Source organism: Electrona antarctica, assembly GCF_951216825.1.
Source record: "Electrona antarctica genome assembly, chromosome: 8".
Classification (NCBI taxonomy): Eukaryota; Metazoa; Chordata; class Actinopteri; order Myctophiformes; family Myctophidae; genus Electrona; species Electrona antarctica.
In genome coordinates, this window is record NC_136789.1 from 15,959,126 (window position 1) to 15,976,992 (window position 17,867).

Genomic DNA, 17,867 nt, shown 5'->3' on the forward strand with positions numbered 1-17,867 from the left:
TCTCCACATCATGTTAACATTAGTTTGTCTCCATGTCATGCCAATAATAATAATAATAATAATAATAATGCATTTCTTCATGTCTTAGTCCTGATTCTAATCAGTGTGCCACTGCTTATGAGGACCTGAAGAGGGCCATGAACTGTCCCCCTCTGTGATACTGTAATTGACTCTAGTGAAGTGAGTCAAGTGACTCACTGTGTGACAGACTGCGTGACTGAGTGCTTGACAGACCTTGTGGTGTGTCAGGCAGGAAAGGAGAGAGAGCGGGAGAGAGACACAGAGACAGAGAGATGTAGAGAGAGAGGTTTTCATCCTTCATTCCTCTCTCTGAGAGAGGAATGAAGGATGAAAACCTCTCTCCCCCCACCACCACGCTCTTGACCGAGTGGAGATGCTCTTAACATTAGCATAAGTTGTGGTTGTACTGGGCTGACCTGATCCCAGATATGAATGTACAGTATCTCAACAAGTAGTGTGATCGTCACCAGTCACCACTATCGCATCACACTGTGATGTACAGCAATGGAATGCAATGCAATGCAATGCAATGCAATGCTAAAGCATGCAAACTTCAACTCAATTTCATACCCCCACCCGTTCAAAACCCACAGGCCATAGTTCACTCTGTTCTTTCTTCATGTTATTTTGCGGTGAGATAATTATGTTTATTATATGAACCCTGGGGTGTTCCTTTCTTTTTTCATGTCACCTAAGAAAGTTTAAATAATCTGCTTGTAATCGGGTACAAGATGTTTTTGTTATCATTGTAGCCTATCAATGTTGTTTTATCATTTTATATTTTGTATTGTACCATTGTGCAAATAACCAAACTAAGCACTAAACTAAATAGACAATGGGAAGGCCAAATTACTGCTGTTACTGTTGGCTCCATTGAGACAGTGTGAGTGGAGTGACTTCAAAAGTCACACATTACAGCTCAAACCACAGGCATAATGGGCGCACGCACGCACACACAGAGACAGACAGACAGACAGACAGACAGACAGACAGACAGACAGACAAGACAGACAAGACAGACAGACAGAGTCAGACAGAGACAGCACAGACGGAGGGTCTGACTCTGATCCAAGGTTTCCTCTCGCCGGCTGGAGCGAGCGGACCTACAGGAAGTAGAGTATCCTTTTACACCGTCGGCTACAGGCCACAATCAATCAGCATGAGCTCACTCTTCACTCTCCACACACTTGAAGAGGCCGGCCTAGCGTCAGGAGCTGGCGAGAGCCTTTTACTGCATCACACAGACTACGGGCCTGCAGGACATTAAAGTCAGTGGAGTTTTTTTGCACGCAAACTAATGCTCAATGTTTGTTCAGTTACACTTATGGGGACTTTCATTCATTGGATTCAATTTGTTGATTTCTCATTACATCTTATGCTCGCTTAAAAAGTGGTTCTCAAACTTTTACATATCAAGGACCCCCAGGCTGGTATGTATCAGGCTACGGACAGCCATAACTCTGAGAGTACAAATGGATACTTTTGTACACTCTTGCCATTTGGTTACCAATCAATCAATAATTTAGCTGGGGACCCTCTGGAACCAGTTGTGCACTAATTAACTGTGGTATTACCAGGGTAACCCTTAATTTGGTGGGTTTTATGGGCAGTAGTCACAGTTCAGAAACTTGCCTACCAATGACATCATCATCGATAAGGATTCCAATCTAATAGCAATGTTCTCTCCCTGAAAATTATGCTGAAATAGAAGCCATTGTTCTTGCATTAATATAAATCACACCCGTGTGAAGTGAGGGGCGCTCTTATCATCATACACAGAGGCGTCAGGTTATGGGTTCAAGATTGCTCAGGCACCCTTGGTAACCCCCCCCCCCCCACACACACACACACACACACGCACGCACACACACACACCACGCACGCATCACGGGAGGGAGGCGGCGAGGCGCTTTCACAACAGACAGACACTCAGATAGCCGACATGCATATGCATTGCTTTGCATTGAAATAAACTACTGTTGTGTGTTCAAGTTCAGGTTCAAGTTTAGCACCCTTGGCAGTTATAAGAACCTGATGCCTCTGATCATACACCATCTCATTCCGGCCAAGCACAATTTGCGTCCTCACCTTTGTCTTCAAAGCTTGTTTACACAATGTTTGTGTTTACACAAACACTCAAAAGCTGGTCATTCATTGTCAATAGCATTCAATGTTTGTGTTAACACAATGTTTGTGTTTGCACAAACCCTCAAAGCTAGGCATAGGAGGGCCCCTCAAAATCTACAATTATGAACGCTTGAAATGACCAAAACTGCCTATGAAGATGTCACTGGTATAGGCAGGGAAATGGTGCCATCTTATAATGACATTTATGAAAACCAAAAAGGCAGAAACGTAGTGATAAAGTACGTTTTTGGCAAAGCAAAGCAAAGCAAAGTTACTATATTTACCCAGGGTAACTGGACTAAGCATCAGATACTTGTTTACAGCCAGGCCCTGCTCATAGAACATTTCATGGTAGTGGTTCAATGCCTTGCTCAAGGGCACTTCAGCGGTGGTAATTTTAACGTGCCGGTCCGGGGATACGAACTGGCGACCTTCCGGTATCAAGACCGCTCCGCAAACCGTTCGGCCACCGCTGCCACTATGTGGCGGTGGCAGTGGTGTAAAGTATCTAAGTACATTTACTCAAGTACTTTAGGCCTACTTAATAAGTAGGCTATACTTTTTAGGTATTTCTACTTTACTGTGTTTCCAATTTTAGGCACAAAAAAAAACAAAACATGTGAGTACTTTTTCCACCACTCTTTTTTGGAGCTTCAAACAGTGTGCAATGCATATGTTTTATCTTCTCCTTGATTCTTGCCTAGATGCCCTGATGTCCACCTGGTCTAAATACAGGCGCCATAGGCCTACGATGTGCAGGTTGTGCACACAATCTCCTCTGTGTGTGAGCATCTTATAATGAACATTCAATTTGTCTTAGACTTCAAGTGATCCTTAAACTGTTAATAGGGATACGGGTCAATTAAGGCTTAACATGACCCCTCCTGCGGGGCTATAGCACACGCACAAACGCACACACACACACACACACGCACACACACATGCACGCACGCCGGATAAAAGCGCATGCATGCACGTGCGAGATGCTCCACACGCAACACTATGTTGAGTCACAAGGCTGAATAAACAATTTGAGATAACTTGCATCATAGCTAGGCCTATTATGCTAAAGACTTCAGACTATGCTCTGTGCAGTGTCCACGGCCAATTGATTTCTAAGGAAACAACATCGAAATTAGTTTGTATTCCAACTAAGGTTATAGGTTTTTCTAAACACTAGCCATTTTGTTTAGTAATCTTCACAAATCGTAGCTTCTAAAACTTTAATAGGCTGCCTACCGTTGACCAAAGTTAATTTAAATATAGCTCTGGTCCATAGCTCTAACGGAAACGGAATTAAAGTATGGACCAGAGCTAATTTAAATATGAATAGCGCAGCCTATTTTGAAACTACAAATTACTTAAATAAATGTCGACTAATTTAAAACCTTCAAGTCATGCCATTTAGCTGAAGAAAGAGCGCTCAGAGGACGGGACGGGGCATCACCGTCTGGTCTGCGGAGAGAAGAAGAGCCTTCATTATCTGAACAAACTTTACTGAGACTGACGTGAGCGGAGTTGGACTGCAGGAGTCCCACTAACCTCTGTCTTCTCTTTCCCATGCAAACTGATGATGAACGCAGGCGAATCTTAACTTCTTTATCGTTATGGAAACATGTAATAATCCCGAAAATTAGCATGACAAAAGAAACGAGATGAAACGCTATCCTCCTACCTTCACTCACTGCGCTCCGATGAAGGAGACACTCCTCCTCATTCCCCCAGAGCAGCCCCTGATCACCCCCCTCTCCCTCCGTCTCTCTCTCTCTCTCACCCCCCTCTCCCTCCCTCCGTCTCTCTCTCTCTCTCTCTCTCTCACCCCCCTCTCCGTCTCTCTCTCACGCCCCTCTCCATCCGTCTCTCTCTCTCTCTCTCCCTCTCTCTAAATTCCAACACTCAGATCTTTAGCACTCAGTGGTGTGGTTATCTAAATGTTTATGTCAAGAATCCCCCAATCATATTTGGCCGGGGGCCCTCATTTCGCCATTTGAATAGCCTATATTTTGTGAGTTGCTTTGCTGGGGACCCCTGGCCTGGAACAGAACCCCAGCCCAACAACAATCAGTGGTCTAGACTAGATTCACAATTATTGATGCATTCTTTGGGGGGCAGGCACGGGATATGCATTATGCACCTAAACAAAACGGTGATGGGGTGTCAGGTGATCTTAAAACATGAGAAAACAATCTCTCACACACAGTTCCCATATACAGTTCATGCTCAAATAGCGTTCTATGTTCATTATAGGAGATAATTATTGTGTCTACATTTAGTAAAAGCAAGGATTGTGATGTGGACCATGACAGAAACAAGCCCAAATTCACCTAAACCTAAACTAAACTGCCATGACAACTACATTTCCCCTGTGGGATCAATAAACATCTATGTATCTATAGCGGATATCAAGATGAAAACAACATATAACATGTAACCATGAACTGCCTCATAGATAAAACTATTTGTCTGTCAATCTCATTCTTTGTGTGCTCATGCAATGAAGCGTTTACCCTCTATGTCAAAAAGAGGCTACTGTAACAGTAACTGGAATTAATGGGTTAATGTTAGATAATAATGGTATTGTTTTCATCCTCAAAAGTGATGCTGCAAGCAATGTTCTTTATAGTATTCCGTTATGACTTGTCCCTGCATGCAGTGACTGTCCTTGCAAGTTCTTGTTTTGTGTATCTTCAATGTAAGGGAAAATGTAATTGACACCGCATCCTTTGAAGTATGCCTACAGTAAGTTGAATTTCAAATTTAAATTGAAGTATTAAAAACTAAATGGAGGATTAAAGGAATGGACGCTGAATTAATGGAACCTAGTTTGGAAAAGGCTGGAGCCGAACCTTAAAACACAAATGAAATTCCCCTTACATACTGAAGTGAAGACTCCAATTGCGTCATAGGGAGGGGGGGCTCTGGAACTTTGCCTAGACCAGCTGATTACTTCCAGACATGGGCTCTGGGGTCTTTGTTATACGGTCACATATGGGTGAGCAACTGAGAATGCACACGCACACATACACACGTACGCGCACTCACACATGCATCGTGAGATGGGAAAAAGCGTACACTTACATGTATACAGTACTATGATTAGACACAAATTAAGCTCTACTCCTTGCATAAAGACTATTACAGTCATTATTAATCGTAGTTGTGTGCTGGAATGTGATTTCACAGACTGTTTGGAGGGGCGGTGTGGAATTAAAGCAATGGAAGTGTAAATCACACGAGGAACCGCATAGACAAAAACATTTGAAACTGCACAGACCACTTTTCTGCTGTGTTTTTGCAAAGCTGAGGCCTGTGAGGAAAGGGCCTTGATGGATGAGAAAATGGGTGTCAAATTCAGGCGGGAGTGGGTGTACGATCAACTCCTGGAAGGTCTGAGTCACAGCCCAGCATGAGGAGTTTCAATCTGACAAGTGCCTCGCCCAATCACCAGAGACCCCGGCGCAAGCCAGCAGTAAGGATTGATGCATGGAGAACCATAGCCAGGAAGTCATCCCTTCAGTGTTTGTTTACTTTCAACTAAGATAACAGGAGATTAGGACCAAAGGCAAAGCCATATGGGTTAAATCAAACTATTTCTCTGCTAGGGTCCAGGACCCAGGAAAACATTTTACTCAACATCATGTGTTTTATTTTGTATCACAAAACTAAAACTGGACGTGATTGTAATTCATGGGTATTAGAATACATTTTTCAGGAGACAACTTGCCAACTAGGTGAAAATGTACTCTGGGTTGACCGGGTCATTAGACAATAAAAGTATAAGCATGAGGGTGAAATCAGAGTTGTTTAGAAAACAGAAGTAGTTCAGAAACGGCAATCAGTAATGACATGTGCAAAGGCTCTTTTTTCAAATTTAGGTTTTAATTCAGAATTATGCAACACGTTCTACACTTTCTACACTGCAAGGCTAAAGTTCAAATGTACACAATAATGCTGTTAAATCCTGAAAACTCTTCTGTCTATATTGAGGCCTATTTTTTTGCTAATACAGTGTAATTTATGCTCTCTGGATATTAGTACAAAGTTGAGCTATTGCTTGCCAGCAGTGTCATGACGTCTCGCCATTTAATGGTGATGCAACTGGCTTTCTGGGCTGCTTAATAGGTCCCAAGACAGCAGGATCAGACATCAGTCTCTTGATGTTTAGTAAGGCTGGTTCTATGCATGCATGCTCTCCCTCTCTCAGTTCCATACTAGCTTGTCGCTATGTTTGGCCATCTTGCTGTGGAAGAAGATCAGTTCTTGTTCCATCATCCTCTGTTTGTTGTTCCACCATGTCCCCTTCCAGGATAGATGCTAGTCCCATTAAGTCAAGGTCTTGGGCACAAGGCATGTGATGCCTAACTTCACCACTCTCTTCACTTTCGGTATGAAGACTACAATTGCCTGCCATAGGTGGTCCTGCACTCTCCTCAGCGTGTTCCATATACGTAGAATTTGGTTGCGGTCCCACTGAATAATTTCCTTTTATTTTTGGTATATCACCTTCAAGTTCACCTTGTAGGTGAGGTTCCGGTTGTGGTATAGCGTCCTTGACGACTGCATATGGTCTGGTTACGTATGAAACTGTGGGGTTTAAATGTTCATGATGCCCACCATCATTCAGCCCTGTCCCATTGTGCCTGTGTGACAGACCCCTTGTCCCTGGTCCTGTATGTGGAAGACAGAAATAGACGTTTTAGTGGCAAAATATGTTTTGGGGGAATCTCAACGCTAGAACCCGACCAATGCCAAATTTATGGGTCCGATGTCAGTCCATATTTTTAGAGAGTCTTATACCACGGATTACCAATGTTTTTACCAATATTTTTGTCAAAAACTGCATTCGAGAACATTTAACTTCTACTGCACAAAAACAACAACCAAATTAACCTTTTATTTAACCATTTAAGCCCTATTAAAAAACTTCTAGGTCTGCTATTTTTGACAATTGTTTGAAAAACCTTTGAAAATGTTGGCAAAAATAATGGCATGCCGAAAATAGGGATGCCAGGTTGAAAGTAGTTAACAATCAGGAAACATCGGCTGTATAATTGGCATTAATTGCCATATACAGTATGTCTTACAAAACATCAAATAATGATCAATATATCAGCCAAACCAATAGTATATCGACCTGGCTCTACTCACATCGCAAACCTTTAATCATTTACACTACTGTACGTACCTCGAAGTCTCAGACACTGAGAGAGCACCACAAAGATGGTGAACATGAAGAATGTTGCAGATGCTGCTGTACTCCACCATGACCTCTCCACTCTTTCATCAGCCACACCTGTCAGTGGGACATAATGTTTGATCAGTTAAAGTTGTTTTTTTGGCATTTAGTTCAAACTCAGATAGGCTTTCCAGATCACCAATGTCACAAGCAAACATGTACAGTACAGGGATAACAATTTCCCCACACAGTATTTCTGGAATCATGCGATTATTCCATGATGATTCCAGAAATCCTTCATGTTGTTCATAGAATTGTTTATTCCTGCATATTAATGTGAGTTTTTATCCATGAGAAAAGCACTCTAAAGTCTATTGGCTAACCATTGTCACCCTGGTGTCCTATTTTGGGCATGTCACTACTCACTATAGGCGACAAATTCGATCTACACTTATACAATACGCATCTCAACGTGACTCCTTAATGCATGTTATACTTGAACCACATGAAACCTTGCGTCCCTATTCTGGGGCAAATATTCTGTTAAAACAGCCAATATACAGGCTCACAATATGTTGCTTTGTGCTGTGAGCTTGTAGATTGAATTTTCCTAGATGATCATACCAGAGCCCTGTGGGACTCCAGTCAACTACTAGTAGAGGTTTAAGATGTGGTTAATAAGAAGTGGAAGTGACAACTATTAGGATGTCCACTTTGCATTGTGTTGTGAGTGCCTATATTATGTGTTAATTCGTGTACACATTCTGCACAGATTTTCTTATAATTGGACTGTGAGAGAGCATGCATACTGGATACTCCGGTGATTCTTAAAGTGGGGTCCAAGAACCCTTAGGAGGTGGTTCCAAATGGACCCTTACAGCTCTGTATCTCTGTGTGAGTGTACAGACTGTATACACTGAGTTATGTGGGTCGTTTAAGGTTGAGAAGCACTCCCTCACCAATCACATGAAGGGTGAGGGATATGCATGCTGTATGGCATGCTGCATGGAATCACAAACTCTTTTCTTGGACCGATGGTTTGAAACTAAACACTTTGCCATGCTGAGAGATGTTGAGAGAGGCTGTATTTTTTTTAAGGCAAAGATAAATAAAACTCAGAAAGCTCTGAAACATAATATGGACTAATCCCTATAGCCTCCACTATGATCCTGGCAGTGGCGGATCAACATACAAGGGAATACCCTGGGAAAACGGCTTTTTGAAATGATGTATAACTTTTCTTGGGTGGTTTACTTTACACACATACACACACAAAATATACACATACTTATACGTATTGTATTGTTTTGTCTCCCGAGCTCGCACCGAACCAAATTCCAATCAACGTCTCATTGAAATGGTAATAGCGGAATCTAAATCTAGAATATTGGACCATATAGTGTAATCATCATATTATTATATGACCCCTATGGGACAAATGGAGCAAGCTTGCACTCACTAACGGGGGCGACGGTGACGTTGACCTTGGTTTGGACCGTATGTCTACTCTGGAGGCCGGAGAAGGTGCAGATGTATGTCCCTGTGTGCTCCTGGCTCTCTGGGTGCTGGAGCAGGAGAGATCCGTTTCCCGCCTGCACCGCGTCCTGGTCCTCCAGACCCGCCTCGCCGTCCCAGAGGTTAAAGGTCAGTCTGGTCCGGCTGTCATAGCGGATCACCGTGGTGACCGCGGTGGGCTCACTGGAGCCGGTGAACGTCCAGGTAAGGGAGAAATTGTGGAGATTGCGCGGAGCGATGCACGGGATGGAGAACGCACGTCCCTCTTCCTCCGTCATGTCCTCTGTGGGGGATAATAATGCACATCACAAGGGGGTTCCAGGAGGTCCCCATGCAGCTAAATATGTAAATAACTTAATATGGCATCAAAATCAGTTTAACCACTTCAACCCTATTGGCAATTTGAAAGCAGCCCAATCTACAAGCTCAGAAAAATAGCAAGTCTTGTATGGAGGGGTACCTGGTCAAAAGTATTTTCAGATGGAGGTAAGTGGCCAAATACATACAATGTGGTGGTCCTTGACATAAAAAGGTTTGATAACCACTGAGGTAGAAAATGTTAATACTACTGTATATAACGTCTCTGTCGAGTGGAAACCTTATATGTCCAGGATTAAATTTCAAAAGTATCAAAAGTTGTTGATCTACAAGCTTGTTCTGTGCTGCGTTTTGAGCTTGTTGATCTGCTACTTTTGATGCTTTTGTGTGTAGTATGATCTAGTAGGGCATTAATGTACGAAAAAATACAAAAAGACGATAACTAGGCTACTGTAGCACATGCATCTGCAGTGGTTGGCGGTGGCTTTCCTGCTCTTCCATTGAGAAACTAAGCCCTGGTGTCAGGTAGGACAAGTACTGGTTGACAAAGTAGCACTGCCTGAAGCTCATAAGCCCTATATTTCCACTGGCCAAGTAGGCACTGCCTTGGCTAGAGCCAGAGACAATGTGTTCTTCTCGCATCCGAGAAACCTGGGTTTGAATCCCTGGTAAATGTACACCTTTCGGCTTTAAATTGTTTTGCCGTCAACGGTCACCTTGGTTTTTCCGGGAGGCAGTCCAAACCTGGGCTTTGTCAGCTGAGACGAAAGAGCAGAAGTAGGCGTGGTCCGAGGAATTACCCAGCATCCTCAGCGTGCTCTTGACAGTGAAAAGCCCCCTGATGTCAGGGGTCTTGACAGTGGTGAAGTTCTGTAGCGCGTCTAGGGCCGACGGAGGGTCTGTGGCCCATGCCACCTGAGGGACAGGGTAGATGTTGTGAGAGGAGCAGGTGATCATCTTGTCTGTCATCTCAATGTGAACTGACTGGATAAGAGCTGAAAAAATGACACAGAAAAAAAAAGAACTAAATATAAACATGGCTTAATGTCACACGCCAGTGTCTTCTTAAACAGATAATTGATACGGACATGAAAACAATTATGGTGTGGACAAGGCCGGAGAGGCCAATTTAATGCTTAATTTATAACACGTTGTATGTCTGGGCCTCATGCCGGAAATAGCAGATCTACAAGCTCACAACATGTATAAATCAGAGTTGACGTAATGAAACAGGTGCCAACTGGAACTGAAATTGCTAGTTCAGACATAAGAACAATTTTTTGTTTCATAAAGAACCATTCAGACGGTTATTTTTAAAGAACCTTTAACCACTTAAACCTTACATACTGTAGGCTACTTCATCGACGGACCCGTGTCTCCCAGGGATCCACTCCCTTTTCTCTCTACACTAAATCTCTTTGTTGAAAGCTCACAACGCATTGCATTGCAACGTGTTAAGTGAGCTTGTAGATCTTCCTTGAAAGACATGTCCAAAATTGGGATGCTAAGGTTTAAGTTGTTAAAGATACCTCAAAGAAACAAGAACTTTTGGAAAAACAAAACAAAAAAAGTTTCTCTAGAACCATAGATACTAGGAACCTGAAGAATCATTCTCACAAAATAAAATGGCTAGTTGGTGATCGTTATTTGTGCAACCATGGCCATTATAAAAAAGAGTGGGGGAAATCTGTTACAAAGAAAAAACCTTTAGGCCTACTGCATTGGAAACTGTACCCAAAATAGGGAAGAAGTTTGGTCAAAAAGTTAAACCAATGTTGCAATTGTAGATAATGACTAAAATTAAACTATATGACCAAGGCCAACTGAAATCAAACTGGATCTTTTGTCAACAGAAAATGTCCCAGGCTGTAAACAACCATGCTGTTTATTCCTGACAATCTCCTCTTAGACAGATGTTCCCATGAATAGCTGCTGTGGAAATCTAATAAACAACAAAGCTAATTGCAAATAGAACCTATAACCTCCATGTGATTACAATTTAGAATGGAAGAGGAATGTTCAATGTTTTATTTTTTTCTCCACTTCTTCTGAAGACTTTTCTCATGGAGCAACCACCAGGGGGCAGTATAGTAACGTTGGTTCTGTGTCATCACGTCTCCCATTTTCAGTGGTGCACATGCACACGTACACGCACAGGCACAGTACACTACAGGGGTGACTCGAGGGTCCATGATCTTGAGGAGGAGGTTTCCCAGGGTAGACTAGACCTCACCAGTAAATTATGGATATTTGGAACCAAATGGACTCTGCAACTCTGTGTTGGTTCCATTTGTACACACTCAGAGTTATGGGTTTATTATGTATTGCAGCCTAAAGCTTTATCAAACATGGGGTAAAAAGTTTTAGAACCAGTTACATTTGGGAAACAAAACAAAAACAAAGAGATAAATAACTGTTTTACGGACCTTTCACTTCCAGGTTAACAAAGCTCTCGTGGTTGCCCTTTCTCGTGCTGGTGTAACATTTGTACCTGCCCTTATCTTGAACTTTGACCCTCCTGAGGTGGAGGGAAGCGTTTCCATTAGTTGAAATCTGCGAGTTGAACAAGCAGGTCCTTCCGCTGAAATGCTTGTTTTGCAGTCCAAACTGGTCTTTGTTGTAGTAGTAGCTGTGGACCGGGACCTGCTGCTTGTACCAGTGGATGACCACGGCGCCTGGCGGTCGGAAGCTGCACGGCAGGACGCAATCTTCGTGAAAGATACACGTCACATTGACTTCTGAAAGGTCAGAAAGAATGATGAAACATCGCCCAATTAATCCCAACATTCTCCTCTTTTCAAATATACAGGCTACTTTAATAGTCTTAGATGTCTCGTTCAGGGTAAAATAAATAAATGCATCTAAATCTTTGTGACAATCATTATTCTTAACATCAATACAACTTTAAAGTATTATCACTTTTTGTGTGTTGCTTGTGTTTAAACTCTCACTCTCTGCACGCGTGCATGCGTGTATGTAGCCTTGTGTAAATTATTAATGTTTAGCACAATTGATTTAATAAACACACTATAAACACATTACTAACCTAATAATATAAAATACATAAACAGCATGATCAAAATGTATGAAACTTAAGATCCAACTCCGCTATTTTACAAGTTGCATATAGAGATTATAAAAAGGAGCAGACATGCTCATGTTTTTGCTTCTTTCTTCCTAATTGATGCCAGGTGTGAATCTACAGACGGATCACAAATGAAAGGAAATACCAACATAAGGAGGCTTAGTAAGGTGTTGGTCCACCACAAGCTGCCAGAATAGCTTCAAGGCCCCTGGCATAGAATGTAGTCTCTGGAACTCTATTAGAGGGAAGGAACACCACTCTAACATAAAGATGTTCCCTCATTTGATGTTTTGAAGATTGTGGTGGAGACAAGAGCACTGTCTATCTAACACATCAGTACTATATCAGGCTTCCATAGGTGTTCAATTGGGTTGAGATCTGGTGACTGGGCATGTGATTCAAATTATCTTCATATTTATCAAACCATCCATGACCCCTCATGCCCTATATGAATGGGAACGTTATCATCCAAGAAGTTGTCTCATCATGTAGCCATGGCAATCAGAGATGTCTGCCTACTGATACGTCTGCTCTGCTGGAAACTAAATTCAGTGAATGGGCTAAAACCGGGTGGAAACAATTCTTCAGAAATGTAAAAATAAATAAATAACAGTCAGCATCACAGAACCATGCAATGCAAATACTTTAGTTTACGGCATTCGTTCATATGGTAACATCATTGGTTTTCAAAGCAGTCGCCAGTCGGCATGCTAGGTAAATTATTACCAATTGTTTTCTCTGGTGTTCATGCCCATTGAATTTAGATCAGGACCCCCCCACTGCAAGCATTCAGGTACCATGCTCTTGGTGTACAGGCCACATACCCACTTGTGCAGAATATAGTGAAACATGACTCATCTATGACCACATGACCTTTTTCCACATCTCTGTAGCCCAGTGCCTATGGTATTTGCACCCACTGAAGTCTTAATTAGGGCCCGAGCACTGCACGGTAGTGCGAAGCCCTATTGAAATCTTAATGATTATTATTTAGGGCCAAGCCCAGATTATTATAATTATTATTATTATTATTATTAGCAGCCTATTATTGTCTCCACCAGGCCGAAGGCATGGGGAGAGAGTATGTTTTGCACTCCGTCCGTGTCCGTGTGTCCGTCCGTCCGTCCGTCCGTCCGTCCGTCCGTCTGTGGACAGCTAATCTCCGGCACCGTTGGCTTGATCACAGCCATACTCTGCACACACACTCCCTGAATGCCACAGCTGAACCTCTGCCCCAATGTTTTCACATTGGCCTCTTGTAGCACCATCAGGAGGCCACTTTGTGCAAAACAATGTTTTGGTCAAACATCACGCACATTGGTACACAGTCTCTCTAGAGTCTAGAGCCATTCAACGAAACAGGTCTTTCAGGTTTTTCAGACTCCATCCTGATTGGCCTCCAAACTTCGCAGGAGTGCTCAGTTTCAAACAAAATGCCGCAAATCATGAACACATCGTGTGATTTCCGTGAAAATTGTGCCACAACTCCTCAACGCAGCGTCCGATTGCGGTGAAACTGTGCATGCATATTCCCACTAAGCTGAGGAAGAAATGCCACCGTTTTCAAATCAGCCTCATGGTGGCGCTACAACAGGCCAAGTTGTGTCACACACACAAACACACACACACACACACACACACACACACACACACACACACACACACACAGTCAGTCCAGTCCCCGACGGCCTGCATCCACGTTACACTCAAGTCCTAACTATTAGAAGCATAATTTTAACACCATAGATTTCACTGACTGTGTAGTTTATGAATTGAACACATTGATAAAGTTCTCTGCTGCGTTTCCAATTGCTGTGGATGACAGCGCAGTGTGAAGGCAAACCGCAGCAAATGAAATATGCAAGAATCCCAACTTCTCCCGCCCATTCGCATCGAGTCTACCGAAGTATTAGGTGAGAATGCGACCTTAGGTTGTGACCAGGCTTTTCTCTTCGCAGATGAGTAAGGCTGAGACTGAGGCTAGGGGCGGTGTCATTGGACTTGGTTCAGAGTCCTTGACCTTCATTAGTGTAACTTAGCCCCGTCCCCTCTTCTGATTGGTCGATATTTGATAGTTCCTGTTTTTTGCTATAACTTTTCAACGGTTTGGGCGCAGGCACACCTCGCATCAGAAAACGAAAACTAGAGCAGGTGTCTCTTCCAAGTTTTTAAAGCTGGTGGATGGAAATGACGCTTGCGCGTGGCTTCAACTTGTAGCGTCGTCAAAAAAACGGAAACGCTTTGCCGACGCTACAAGTTGAAACTGCGTGTGAGCATCATTTCCATCCGTTTTCTTGCCGCCTCTTGACACGTATATGTGCCTGCGCCCTAAGTCGTACAGACCTATGAGTAACACATCACTTGATTCGATTGAAACGCCTTGTCCATGATTGGAGTCACTTAGGCCCGCCCCCTATTCTGATTGGCCGATTTCACATTTTCTAACTTTTGCCATGACTTTTGAACAGTTTGTCGTGCAGTCAGAGTCATGAGTCACCTCACTGGACTCAGTTGAAAATCTCTGTCCTTCATTAGAGTTACTTATCTCTTACTGCTCCCAGTTCTGATTGGTCGATATTTGCCGTAACGTGCACATGACGCATGAGGGCCCGGTCATCGCTGCTTGCAGCTTTAATGTGCATTTGTCTTTGTAAGGAGGGGTTTATTCACTGAAACCCTACTGCATCCCTCTCTAGGCCTACTGTACTTCCAGTAGTTGTCAACCAGTGTTGTTTTTGGCAGCAAATTTAGATTTTAGTCATAGTCTCTTGAATTGTTTTCATTTAGTCTTAGTCACATTTTAGTCACCTGGGATGTTTTAGTGTTAGTCTAGTTTTAGTCGACTAAATGTCATAAGATTTTAGTCGACTAAATCTACAGTTGATTTAGTCGACTAAATTGTATTTTGGCAGGCCTTGATGCCGTCCTGCGACATACTATAGCGTCATGTCCAGGGGGTGTACTTGTACATCAAGCTTGTACATCACGCTACAGAAACAGGAGATAGGCTCCTGCCCTATGGGCCTCATGGCTCGGCAAGGCTACTTACTACTGATGCCGTCGTAATGACTGATTTTACACTTGCTGAAAATAGCAGATCCACAAGCTCACAACGCGTCGCAGCGTGACGCGTTGTGAGCTTGTAGATCTGCTATTTTTGTCAGTATATTTGTCTAATTGTCAGTATATTTAGTCTTAGTTCTAGTCACCATAGCTTAGTTTTCATTTAGTTTCCATTTAGTTTTCGTCAGTGAAAAAAGGTAGTCGACGAACATTCTTCGTCTTAAGTTTTAGTCGACGAAAACAACACTGTTGTCAACAGACTGTTGTTGCTGACAGTCTGGCCACATTCTGCATTAACATTCTCACTTACCCAAGGAAGTTATTCTGTATTTGTCTCACATTATTGCTCGACTCGAGCATCTTGGCATCTTCATCTAAAATCGAGGCCAACTGGGCCTGCTCAGCATTTCTTTTTATAAATGACACAGTTCAGTACACCTTTATGGAAGCAGATGCATTTGTTATGCGTTTCTCAACTCATGTATTCAAGTTTTCCTTTCATTTGTCACGTGCCTGTATATAAATGCCTGTTGGCTTGTGAATACCAGGCCGACGGCATTCAATTTACACACAAATTATACTAACAATATTTTAAAGTAAAGTGAATACAAATTATAATACATTGTGTATCCAGTCTGGAACAGACTAAATAACTTTAAAATGGAGGGTTCAGAAAAGATAAAGGACAACGAGCAAACACGACAATTACATCACAGACGAAAATTACAAAAACGGTCTCTATAAAGTCCCTAAAGACATTAATAAAGAAATCGTGAATTGAATTAATATGTGAAGAGAAGTGTTGTCTTACAGTACCTTTTGCCTCGGTCAGTGACAGTATCCAAAGAAAGATGAGAAATGTTAGCACAGGTCCATATGCCTGTGCCATCTCCAACAGTCTGCTTATGTGTTAACCCCAGCAGCAATACATGGTGGGACACACTGGCATGCATGTGTTAATGCACATTGGCGTGCAGTGAACTGTGTAAAAGTGTGGGTGGGTGTGCGTGCGTGCGTGCGTGCGTGCGTGCGTGTGTGTGTACTGTGTGTGTCACTATACTTGTGAGGTCCAAATGTCCCCACAAGTCCTGGTCCTCACAAGAAAAAATGTTGTTTTATGGTTAAGAAAAAAGACTTGGGGATACAGACTTACAATTAGGAAAATATTCAGTTTGGATTTAGGTTCAGTATTAAACATTTAGAGGTTATAGTTTAGTGGTTAGTGTTTGATTCATGAGTTAAATAAACAAATAATGTCATTCATAAAATCACAGTCCTAAAATGTTGAAGTTCTCACAAGTATAGTATATGTGTGTGTGTGTGTGTGTGTGTGTGTGTGTGTGTGTGTGTGTGTGTGTGTGTGTGTGTGTGTGTGTGTGTGTGTGTGTGTGTGTGTGTTTATTGGACCATGCATGTGTGTATGGAGGGGGTGCTGGGGGTGTTGTGTGAGGTGAGAGAGATTCCATTTCAAATCCTTCCTGGCACTGAAACACACACAGACTAATTAACCAGGCTGGTGAAAGTTTAACCAACCTCCCATTTGGCCCTTCCATTAACTTACATAAAAACACATGTACTGTAACATGGTCGACACCATCTTTTACAACACACACATTGACTGATTTATAATTGAATATTTGTGTCATTATACGATCTATCAATTCAGCAACATCTTTAAATTTACCACTACATAATTTATCAACTGTTATGCATCGCTGCACAATAAAGCTGAATTAACACAGGGCAAAAAGTGTCCTTATTACTGTGTATAGAAATAGGCCTATACGTCTTCTTCATTCATCATTGTCTGTCCATAGATTAAACTATGATTACAAGTATAGATTAAACCGGTGGACCTTCAAAATAAGGGTTTCACTGAAAAATTAAAAAATGACTGCATCAAATGTAAACTACTATTCAAACATTGGCCAAATTGTCAAATAATATAAGAAAGAGGCTATTTACGAGCTATTTATCTGTGTAACTAAATGTAATGGTAAATGGTAAGGTAAGGTCAATTTTATTTATAAAGCGCCTTTCAAAACAAATGTCACAAGGTGCAATAAATAAAATGAAATAAAACAAGAGCATCACATAGATCAACAATTATACGACAACACAATGCAATACATTAGAGTAGTGATAAAATATATAAACGTGCAGTACAGTACATAGATATAGACAGTATTACAAACCAAAGTGCTTACGAAACAAATGGGTTTTTAGCAGCTTTTTGAAGGTATCGACAGATTCTTTCCTCCTTAAGTGAAAGGGGTAATTCATTCCATAAGGTAGGGGCTACAACCGCAAAAGCTCTAATGTCTCAACTCCTACAATTCACCCAGTTCAAATATGATTATTTTGGGGGGTCACATCCTAAGAAGGTTAAGAACCCCTGCTATGGAGCACAGATGTCACTGTGTGGTCATTAACTTGGGATTTGACTTTGTGTTTCGCGCACGTACGCACACGCACGCACGCGCGCGCGCACGCACACACACACACACACACACACACACACACACACACGTTTGTGATCACATGTGAGTCCCAAGTCCCACG

General features: G+C 42.3%; 2 protein-coding genes across 3 annotated transcripts in view; both read right to left on the reverse strand.

The window, feature by feature from the left end:
* The window catches only part of phldb2a (pleckstrin homology-like domain, family B, member 2a), a 28,946-nt gene extending 25,046 nt beyond the window's left edge, over positions 1-3,900 (reverse strand). Inside the window, exon 1 of one of the 2 annotated variants that reach the window (XM_079508247.1) lies at positions 3,824-3,900. The gene's annotated coding sequence lies outside the window, so the exon portion shown is untranslated. The other variant, XM_079508248.1, reaches the window with a different exon arrangement.
* Positions 3,901-6,018: 2,118 nt separating this feature from the next.
* LOC306928119 (CD276 antigen-like) lies at positions 6,019-11,944 on the reverse strand (the record flags this gene model as incomplete). Its single annotated transcript, XM_079508040.1, has 5 exons — positions 6,019-6,816; positions 7,334-7,441; positions 8,784-9,122; positions 9,874-10,152; positions 11,584-11,944. The coding sequence occupies 5 exons, from the start codon at positions 11,942-11,944 to the stop codon at positions 6,371-6,373; spliced, it is 1,533 nt and encodes a 510-aa protein (XP_079364166.1). The 3' UTR covers positions 6,019-6,370.
* Between the last annotated feature and the right edge of the window lie 5,923 nt (positions 11,945-17,867).